Genomic DNA, 11,074 nt, shown 5'->3' with positions numbered 1-11,074 from the left:
TAGGACTCCTCTTGGCACGCCTCCTCCTGGCCGGCCGCACCTCCCACCTTGCTCCTTTATATACGGGGCCAGGGGGGCACCCCAGAGACACAACAATTGTTTTGATCTTTTAGTCGTGTGCGGTGCCCCCCTCCACCATAGTCCACCTCGATAATTTTGTAGCGGTGCTTAGGCGAAGCCCTGCGTCGGTAGAACATCATTATCGTCACCACGCCGTCGTGCTGACGAAACTCTCCCTCAACACTCGGCTGGATCAGAGTTCGAGAGACGTCATCGGGCTGAACGTGTGCTGAACTCGGAGGTGTCGTGCGTTCGGTACTTGATCGGTCGGATCGTGAGGACGTACGACTACATCAACCGCATTGTGCTAACGCTTCCGCTTTCGGTCTACGAGGGTACGTGGACAACACTCTCCCCTCTCGTTGCTATGCATCACCATGATCTTGCGTGTGCGTAGAGAATTTTTTGAAATTATTACGTTCCCCAACACGGCCCACGCGTGAGCGAGGCCAGAACTTGTTTTTCTGTTTTCTTTTTTATGTTTTCTGGTTTCGTTTTTTGTTTTAGTTTGTACTTCTGTTTATACTTGGAAAAACTCACAGAAACATTTGGAAAAATGTTGAATAAGTATTTGAAAAATGTTGAACAAGTATTTAAAAAGTGTTATCAAACATTCAAAAAAAATGTTGAACAAGTATTTGAAAAAATGTTGAACAAGTATTTAAACAATGTTAATGTAGCATTCAGAGAATTGTTGAACAAGTATTTGAAAAATGTTGATCAAGCATTCAAAAAATGTTGAACAAGTATTCGAAAAATCTTGAACAAGTATATTTAAAATATTAATCAAACATTTTTTAAAATGTTGAACAAGTATTTGAAGAAATGTTGAACAAGTATTTGAAAAATAGTAATCAAGCGTTCGAAAAATGCTGAACGTGTATTTAAAAAATGTTGAACAAGAATTTTAAAAATGCAATCAAGCATTTGAAATTTTTTGAACGGGTATTTGAAGAAATGTTAAACATATATATGAATGTTGAATAGTGTTTGAAAAATGTTGAACAAGTATTTGAAAAGTTCTGAACAAGTATTTGAAAAAATGTTGATCTCATATATGAATGTTGAATAAGTGTTTGAAAAATGTTGAACAAGTATTTGAAAAGTGTTGAACGGGTATTTGATAAAATATGATCATGTATATAAGAATGTAGAAGCCACCGCCTCCTTCGAAAAAGCTAGGGTTTGTGCCTCTCGCCGGCTCCGCCACATGCGTGCCTCGTCTCTGGTGGCCCTAGGGCCATGGGGGGGGGGATCCTGGCAAGGCCGGCGGGAAGGCTCCGTTGTTAGTCGTTCCTTTGAGATTTGTTAGGGTTTGTGTCCTACTCAAGAAGACGCGACGACGGCGGCTCCCTAAAGATGAAATAAAGGTCTCCCAACATGCCCTCGTACCGGTGATGCATTTAGCATCATTGGTTTGCATGTGAAGGTGTGTCTCCGGCGGATTTATCCTCAGTGGATTTGCTCGGATCTGGTTGTTGTCTGTCTATGTTCATGTGTCTTCGTGTTGGATCCTTTCGATCTACATTATTCTTCATCGGCGGTGGTTGTTGTTCTAGTGCCCCCATGGCTAAGGCCACAGAAGACGAGGCAGATCGGCGGCATTGCCCACGGGAGGCAGAAACCCGAGCTGCCTTGTTCGCTTGGAGGAGAGGCGAAGGGGTAAAATGGCCTCACGCACAATCTTCTTCTTAATCTTTTTTGTTGACATCCAGGTACTCTTTATTGAAAGGTGATCACCATAGTATTTTTTTTATAAAAGTATCACTATACAGGTAGATCCATCCGGCGCACACCTTACTTCTAGTTTGTTTGACTAAATCATGGGTAGCACAGTTAGCCTTTCTAGGAGCATGATAAAAAATAATAGGCGGAAAGTCACACGCAAGGTGATGTATATCATAAAAACTGCCACCGATAGACCAAAAAGGCGATCTCCATTCTTCATTGTCTCTATCACCCTGATATTATCGGAGTTCATCTCTATGCGATTACACCTGACTGTAGTTGCCGAACTGAGACCAAACCGTAAGCCCGGTGTCTCGGCGATAAACACGTATCCGCATCAATCGGTTTCTCAATTTACCGACGCGACAAATCTGCCATTCGAGTCTCTGACGATGGCTTGTAAAAACGTATGAATGCACCAAATTTTCCCTTAGACCATCTGGTTAAGGTGGGCCAAAATCATCACGCCGCATATAACATGTGCGAATAGAGAGGGCACGAGATTTGCCTGCTCCTCCGGCGTGCGCCCATCCATGCTTCCGCATACGTGGCATGGTTTGATTGAAACAAAATAAAGCCTGGCCCCACCCCTTAAAATCAGGGGGGAGATAATTAAATTATAAAAAAAAAGAAAAAGACAGTCATAGAACGGAGTGGGTGCACGGATGGGAGCATGTGGAGGGAGCAGGCAAGCCGGATCCATAGAGAGGGACACCACTCTTTAAGACCCGCATCGAATTGCCTAGATAACCGGCCATAACTGCGTCTCAGACTCAGAGAGCCCTTTACGCATCCGATGCGGCCCCATTACCCCATAATATGGCAAGTACTTATTTCTTATCGAAGGAATCCACTGCCATCTTTCTTATCCTGCACGCCTTCCTTAATACACCCATGTATCTGCAAAAGGCAATACACAACAAATATGACCCCATCTGCTGCTGCAGAGCGCAAGCTCATCTCTCCCATAGAATCTCTTGCTAATACACAAGGTAAGTATTAACTGCCTGCCTGCCTTGGCTGGGCTGGTATGAGTAAAAGCTCTCGATATTCCAGATGTCAAAAGATTTTATCCCTCTGGCGCAGGTGCTCTCACGCAGCAAACAAAAATCAATTTAAATCGCGGTGTACGCCGTTAACACTTTCCTAATTACTCCCTTCGTCCCAAAATTCTTGTCTTAGATTTGTCTAAATACGGATGTATCAAATCACGTTTTAGTATTAGATATATCCGTATATAGACGAATCTAAGACAAGAATTTTGGGACGGAGGGAGTAATTTTTTAGCCAATCTTTCCTAATTAATTAATCATTATCATTTGCCAAAGTTTGCTGCAAGCCTGCGAATATATATATCCCTCGGCACCTAGCTGCTCTTTCCGAAGCACCGGACCGAACAAAGGCAGACACTCGTATTTGTTTAAGGTTGGTGCCGGGCGAGGTCGATAGAGGCGGAGAAGAAGGCGGCCATGGAGGAGGCGAGAGGGAAGCAGACGACGGAGGGGGTGGCCGCCGATGTGAGCCTGAAGGATCTGTCCAGGAGGCTCGACGACTTCGCCAAGGAGAGGGACTGGGAGCAGCACCACAGCCCAAGGAACCTTCTGCTCGCCATGGTTTGCATCCTCTTTCTTCCTCTCTTTCCCTCTCCTTCGTTTGTTTCTGCCTGGCGCTGATCCTCTCTTTTGTCGGGTGTTGATCTTTCTGTGTTTTGTCAACACGTAGTCCATCCGAAATCTTAGGATTATTCTATTAATTTTCCTTTCGTTTTGTGCAAAGTTTCGATTTCTTACTCATGGTATCATAGGCTACTCTGTTTTTATCGAAATGGAAACTGATGCACAGCAGGCGCGTTTTAACTTTTATTTTAGGGCGTGACACTTCCAGATTATAGTTCCTCCAGAATTTGGTTTGTAGACTGCATTTGAGCCCAAAGTAAATAGTAACTGTGGGGATTTTTTACACCTAGGAGAATTATTTGTTTATTTTTGTACATTAGATCCAATGTTGTTTTTATGGCTCTCTGGACCCTTGATGGTGGAATTCCAGAAGGTGTGTATTATAATGTGTTCGGTCTTTGACTACTGTAGACGCATATTTAGCTGCAATTGCAAGTCTCAGGACTCAGGGTGCATTGTATCCGCTAGTTAGTAGTCAGAATCTTTTCATTTATTTATTTTAAAATATTGACAAGGCAGCATCGATATTTGGAACAACACATGCACATGATCTAACAATGTCTTCATCAGTTTAAAGTATTGAGCTGCTTCTAGGTTGCGCTAGTACTACTAAACAACTAAAGGCAGTAACGCTTCATTCTGAAGCCATCACAGGTCATTCTTGACCAATCCTTTTTTTGTATGTGTTGTGGTGCGCTCCCTTTTGACCAACCATTCAATGAGATTACTTTGCACCTGATATTTGCTAATTGTCGTAGCTAAATATTCTTGAGATCTATCCATTTTGTTCTTTGCCAGTAATTCGTTGTTTGTGGACGGCGAACATGTAGCTTTGCAGTGGTCACAGTTCACCTCAGATTCTCATCTACCTCGGACATGTACCACATGATCATCAGATATTTTTTGGAGACTTGTAGGATGCTGGTCAAGCAACTAATTTTCTCATAACTCGTGGGTCGTGGCCAAGAGTGCAGCTTTCATGCTTTGCATCTTGAATGCCACGTGGTGCAACGTATGATGATCCGTCGGAACGAATTTCCCACGTCAACCGTCAAAACGACGCAAGATTCCGGTGTCCAACGTGTTTATACCGGTACAATTCAGACTAGCCAATACCCCTGTCAACTTCTCACTGAATTTTCTGAAGCAGGAATGTGATTCAGTGCCAAGCTTTTCTATTCCGTGAAAGCACGCACTCCTGTTCCTGTCTGAAGGCGAAGGGAAATCTGGTCTTGCAGAACTAATTCTGCACTATACTTTGCAGTTCATCTATCAGCAATGAGATGCTTATGTTGATCCATGCTTTAATAGCATCGGCAGATGCTGTTCACGTGTTGTTCTGTCACCGTGTTCGGTCCGTCGAGGACGGACTCGAGCACCGCTAGACATTTTGCAGGGCGCTGTAGGATCAGGCTTGGACCGGATCAGAGAACTTTTTTCTATTTTCGTCAGTAGTACGATACCATAGAGCTTGCTTGATCGGTTACTTTCTGTACTTGTTCTTACCTGAAAATATGTTGCTGTGCAGGTCGGCGAGGTCGGGGAGCTATCGGAGCTGTTCATGTGGAAAGGGGAGGTGCAGAAGGGCTTGCCGGGCTGGGAGGAGAGGGAGAAGGAGCACCTCCGCGAGGAGCTCTCCGACGTGCTGCTCTACCTCATCCGGCTCTCTGACATGTGCGGCGTCGACCTCGGCGACGCCGCCCTGAAGAAGATCGTGAAGAACGCCGTCAAGTACCCGGCGCCGTCAAAGAGCGCCTGATGAGCAAACGCCTAATATGATCTGCAGAGGCGTTGTCTACTTTTTTAGCAGTTTGATGAAAAAGTGAAGTTGCGGCAAACTTGTCGTCGGTTGGATCAAGTTAAATTGTGATAGTTTCATTTTTGTGGCGTACGCGAGACAATACAAGTTACTACCCTGAATTTGCGCTGGTCTGTGTGGTTTTATTGCCTGGGTAGAATGCCCGAAGCCTGAAGTGGTTGCGGGGAAGATATAGTTAGGGCGTGTTTGGTTGCCCGCATCGAGCCCAACCAGACTCATGCGATGCAACATCTTTTTGGAGATGGGCTGTTTGGTTGCACGCATATATTGTCGGGCCTGCATAGCACGGTTCTTAAAGCATCTCTGGGTCTGGCTCATTGAAAACGTCTGAATCGATAGTTTCTTGCGGGCCAGGCCCGAGCGATGCTCTCGAGCGCACGTGGGTGGCTTGGCTCGTACTCCCTCCGTTCGAAATTACTTGTCGCAGAAACGGATGTATCTAGACATATTTTAATTCTAGATATATCCATTTCCGAGACAAGTAATTCTGAACGGAGGGAGTACGTGTTTACAGATAACCACCTCCCTAACCTTTCCCAATTCCTCTCCTCTCTGAGCACCTCATCTCTGAGCACACCCTCGCCTACTTCACTCGCCGCCCAGTTGCGCCTCACGCCGCCGACGCAGGCGCGGGCATCCCATCGCCGGACCTCCGCCGAACTCGCCCTCGCCGGATCCGTCCGCCGGGCCCGCCTCGCCGCGATGGCCACATCGCTCAAGGCGTAGCTGACAATGGCACGCCTTCGGAGACCAGTGGCGCCGGCGCCACCTTCATTGTCGGAGCGCGTGCAATGGTGGGCGGTGGTGCTCGTCAACATCGTGCTCGTGCACGCCGGGCAGAGCGTGGCGAACCTCCTCGGCAGGATCTCTACGACCAGGGCGGCGACAGCTTGTGGATGTCCACGGTGGTTCAGTCCTGCGGCACGCCGCTCGCCATCCCGCTGCTTCTTTACTTCAGGCACCGCCCAAAGGCCACCACGACCGCGGTGACGCGCCCGCCGCTCCTCAAGATCTCGGCCATTTACGCCGGCCTGGGGATCCCCCACGCGGGAGACAACCTGATGTACTCCTACGCGCTGCTCTACCTACCACTGTCTTCTCCTACTTCCTCCACAAGCAGAAGTTCATCGCGCTCATCCTCAACTCCGTTGTGCTGCTTGACACGTCTCCAAGGTATCTATAATTTATAAAGTATTCATGTTGTTCTTTTACCATTCTTGGGTGTTTTACAATCATTTTATAGCAACTTTATATCATTTTTTGGGACTAACCTATTGACCCAGTGCCCAATGCCAGTTGCTGTTTTTTGCTTGTATTTTACATCGCGGAAAATCGATATCAAATGGAGTCCAAACACCGCCAAACTTTACGGAGATTTTTTTTGGACCAGAAGGAACCCATTGGGCCAGAGCTGCACCTGGGGGGTGCCCCATGGGGGACACAACCAACCAGGGCGCGCCCAGGTGGGTTGTGCCCACCTCGGTGGCCTTCCGCACCCCTTGTTTGCACTATAAATTTCCAAATATTCCGAAACCCTTCGCGGTTAACCTAGATCAGAAGTTCTGCTGCCGCAGGGCTCTATAGCCACCGAAAATCAATCTAGACCCGTTCCGGCACCCTGCCGGAAGGGGGGAATCATCTCCGGTGGCCATCTTCATCATACCGGCGGCCACCACGACGAGGAGGGAGTAGTTCACCCTCGGGGCTGAGGGTTTGTACCATTAGCTATGTGATTAATCTCTCTCTCGTGATCTATATCATGGGCTTTGTTAATATAGTCGGATCATATGATGTTTCTCCCCTCAATACTCTTGTTGTGATGAATTGAATCTTTACCCTTTGAAGTTTTGTCTTGTCGGATTGAATATTCAGAGATGAGAACACATGATATATGTCTTGCGGTATGAATACTTGAGGTGACAATTGGGGTATCTTATTGATTCACTTGATATATGTTATGGCATTCAACTCGCGGATTCCCACGGTGATATTGGGGTAATCTATGCATAGGGGTTGATGCACGTTTTTGTTATCTTTTCTCCGACGGAAACTTTGGAGTCTCCTTGTAGTTCTTTGTGTGGATTGAGTATTATGAATATGAATATGCTTTTGTGTTATTCTAGTACGAACTCTAGGATAGATCGAGCGGAAAAAATAGCTTTGCGTTATTTTAGTACGAACTCTTGAATAGATCGAACGGAAAGAATAGCTTTGAGGTGGTTTAGTACCCTACAAACAATTCCTATCTTTTGTTCTCCGGTAATCGGAACTCGGGAGTGATTCTTCGTTACACTTTGAGGGACAATCATATGATCCAACTATGTTAGCACTGTTAGGAGATTGCACTAGTGAAAGTACAGACCCTAGGCCTTGTTTTTAAGCATTGCAATACCATTTTTGTGCCCGTTTACTATTTTCTACCTTGCTGTTTTTATTTATTCAGATTATAAAAATATATTTCTACCATCAATATTACACTTTTATCACCATCTCTTCACCAAACTAGTGCACCTATACAATTTTCCATTGTATTGGGTTGTTGGGGACACAAGAGATTTCTTGTATTTGATTGTAGGGTCGTTTGAGATAGATCATCTTCATCCTACACCTCTCACGGATTGATAAACCTTAGGTCATCCACTTGAGGGAAAATTGCTACTGTCCTACAAAACTCTGTGCTTGCAGGCCCAACACGTGTCTACAAGAATAAAGTTGCGTAGTAGACATCAAGCTCTTTTCTGGCGCCGTTGCCGGGGAGGTGAGTGCTTGAAGGTATATCTTTAGATCTTGCAATCGAATATTTTAGTTTCTTGTTTATCACTAGTTTGGTTTATAAAAGAAAGCTACAAAAAATGGAATTGAGGTTGCATAATTTTATTGATCATCTTTATAATATCTTTCTTAAAAATGATGGTTCAGCAAATTGTGCTCAATTGATAGAAGAAGAATTCAATAGAATGTTTGGTATAAATGATGAGCATGATTGCAATGTTGTTAGTTTGAATTCTTTGAATATCCATGATGCTAATGATATGCAAAGCTATAAGCTTGGGGATGCTTTTGATGAAGATAATATTTCTAGTCCCCCAAGATTTGATGTGCAAATTTGTTATAATGATTGCATGCCTCCTATTTATGATGATTATAATGATGAAAGTGGATTTGGAGAGGTCATGGCTTTATTTAGTGATGAATCCACCATTTTGGATGAGGCTTCAATTGACTATGATAACAAAGTTGCTATCTATGATGATTATGGTGATGACATGTATTCTATAAAGAATAATGATAACCATGAAACTTTTCATCATGATTTTAATTTTCACTCTCATGATAGTTATTTTGTTGAGTTTGCTCCCACTACTATTCATGAGAATAAATTTGCTTTTGTGAAGAGTAATAAAATTTCTATGCTTGTGGATCATGAAAAGAATGCTTTATATGATAGTTATATTGTTTAATTCATTCATGATGCTACTGAAAATTATTATGAGGGAGGAACTTATGCTTGTAGGAATTGCAATAATATCAAGTTTCCTCTCTATGTGTTGAAAATTTTGAAGTTATGCTTGTTTTGCCTTCCTATGCTAGTTGATTTTTGTTCCCATAAGTTGTTTGCTCACAAAATCCCTATGCATAGGAAGTGGGTTAGACTTAAATGTGCTAGTCATATGCTTCATGATGCTCTCTTTGTGTTTCAATTCTTATCTTTTATGCGAGCATCATTGAAATCATCATGCCTAGCTTAAAAGGCATTAAAGAAAAGCGCTTGTTGGGAGACAACCCAACACTTTTACCTACTATTTTTGTGTGTTCACATGATTAAGCTACTGTATTAATCATGTTTTATTGCTTTTATTTCAATAAACTACCAAGTAAGACCTTTGGGATGGCTTACGGTGATAGTTGATTTGATCTTGCTGAAAAGCATAAGCTTTTGCACTCAGGAAAACAATTCTAATTTTTAACAGAAGCATAATAAAATGCTAATTCATTTTTCAGAAGATTAATAGACAAATTACCCAGGTTTTCCTAATTTTTCAGAATTTTTGGAGTAGCAGAAGTATGGTTAGAGTACAAATTACTACAGGCTGTTCTGTTTTTGATAGATTATATTTTCAATGCATAGTTTGCTTGTTTTCTAGTTTCTATGGCTTATATTGCTCAATATAAATTGTGGAAATGATATCCTACAGTATGCATTGTGTGAGGAAAATTATGAATCTTGTGTTTGACAGTACCAAAAGTGAAATGGTTTGCTCTTTATCATACTAACCTATCTCACAAAGTTCCGTTAAGTTTTGTGTGATTGAAGTTATGAAGTTTTGGGCGAGATGTCGATATGAGGAGAATGAGGAGTTACAAGACCCTAAGCTTGGGGATGCCCAAGGCACCCCAAGGTAATATTCAAGGAAGATCCAAGCAACTAAGCTTGGGGATGCCCCGGAAGGCATCCCCTCTTTCCTCTCCAACATTATCGGTAACCTCACTTGGAGCTATGTTTTCATTCGTCACATGATATGTGTTTTGCTTGGAGAGTCAATTTATTTTGTTAGTATTTTCTTGCTGTTATTTATAATAATGTTTTTCATCTTTTATTTCAATAGAAGTGGCAATGATAGCCTTTGCCATGCTTATTTTGCAAGTCTACATGTTGCTGTTTGAAAACAGAAAGTTTACCGCTGTTGCAAAAATTCCCTAGAAAATTCAGAATGTGATAAAATGTTGAAACTTTTTGAAAATTAGCTCTGATAAATTTTCTACAGTGTGGTAAATTTTCATAACCTTTGGAGTTAGGGAAGTATTGATAGTCTTGCATTCTTTACAGTTGCATTGTTTGCATATGTTTGCTTGTTTGATGATTCTATTTGAGGATAGGAGTATTAAATATGCAAAGGCATTTAGTATGCAATGTGAATAATAATTTTAGTGATTTGCTACAGTAGAGAATGATAAGGTTTTTGCATTGGTTTATACTAACTTATCTCATGAGTTCTTGTTGAGTTTTGTGTGGATGAAGCTTTTGAGATTTAGGAAAACCGTGATATGATAAGAATTAAGGAGACACAAAAGCTCAAGCTTGGGGATGCCAAGGCACCCCAAAAAATATTTCAAGAAGTCTCAAGCATCTGAGCTTGGGGATGCCCCGGTAGGCATCCCACCTTTCTTCTTCAACAATTATAGGTTAGTATCGGTTGATCCTAAGTTTTTGCTTCTTCACATGATGTGTTCCATTGTAGAAATGTCATTTTGTTTTGATTTTCTTGCTGTTTTAATAAATACTTAGATCTGAAAGTTTTTAAATAAAATAGAGTCCTCAAATATTTGCCAGGGAGGCTAAGTAAGCGGCATTCACATCCCATCAATGAAGCTCTTTTCTATGTCATTTACTCTTCTGCTTCACTTATATCCTCTGAGTAAATTGTTGAATGAATTGAATATCATGAAGTTGAAATTATATCATGCCTAGTGGTAGCTTCACATTGGGTTTAGAAAGTGAAATCTTTTGAGGCTTGGCAATCACAATATTGGTCATATAAGCAATTCACGAATAATTAGTATAAGGAAGAGAACTTTCACATATAAATACACTATCATGGAAATCTTTTGTGATTGTGAGCCCCAATCAAAACATTATATGCCAAAAATGTTGAAGTTGGACAAGGAAGACAACGTAATGGTTTAAGTTTGTTCAAATTCACATAGAAGTTATATTGTCATAGATCCTTCAACATGTGGTGCTTGCCCCCATCTTTGATAGCCAAAAATTCCGCACCAAGTAGAGATACTA

General features: G+C 42.4%; 1 protein-coding gene across 1 annotated transcript; it reads left to right on the top strand.

Annotated features, from left to right (window-relative positions):
• Window positions 1–3,065: 3,065 nt before the first annotated feature.
• On the top strand, window positions 3,066–5,384 carry LOC123185761 (dCTP pyrophosphatase 1). Its single transcript, XM_044597589.1, has 2 exons — window positions 3,066–3,401; window positions 4,993–5,384. The coding sequence occupies exons 1-2, from the start codon at window positions 3,258–3,260 to the stop codon at window positions 5,221–5,223; spliced, it is 375 nt and encodes a 124-aa protein (XP_044453524.1). The 5' UTR covers window positions 3,066–3,257; the 3' UTR covers window positions 5,224–5,384.
• The last annotated feature ends 5,690 nt before the right edge of the window (window positions 5,385–11,074 follow it).

This window comes from Triticum aestivum, chromosome 2A (genome assembly GCF_018294505.1).
Source record: "Triticum aestivum cultivar Chinese Spring chromosome 2A, IWGSC CS RefSeq v2.1, whole genome shotgun sequence".
Lineage (NCBI taxonomy): Eukaryota > Viridiplantae > Streptophyta > Magnoliopsida > Poales > Poaceae > Triticum > Triticum aestivum.
This window is presented reverse-complemented; position numbering and strand designations above follow the sequence as displayed.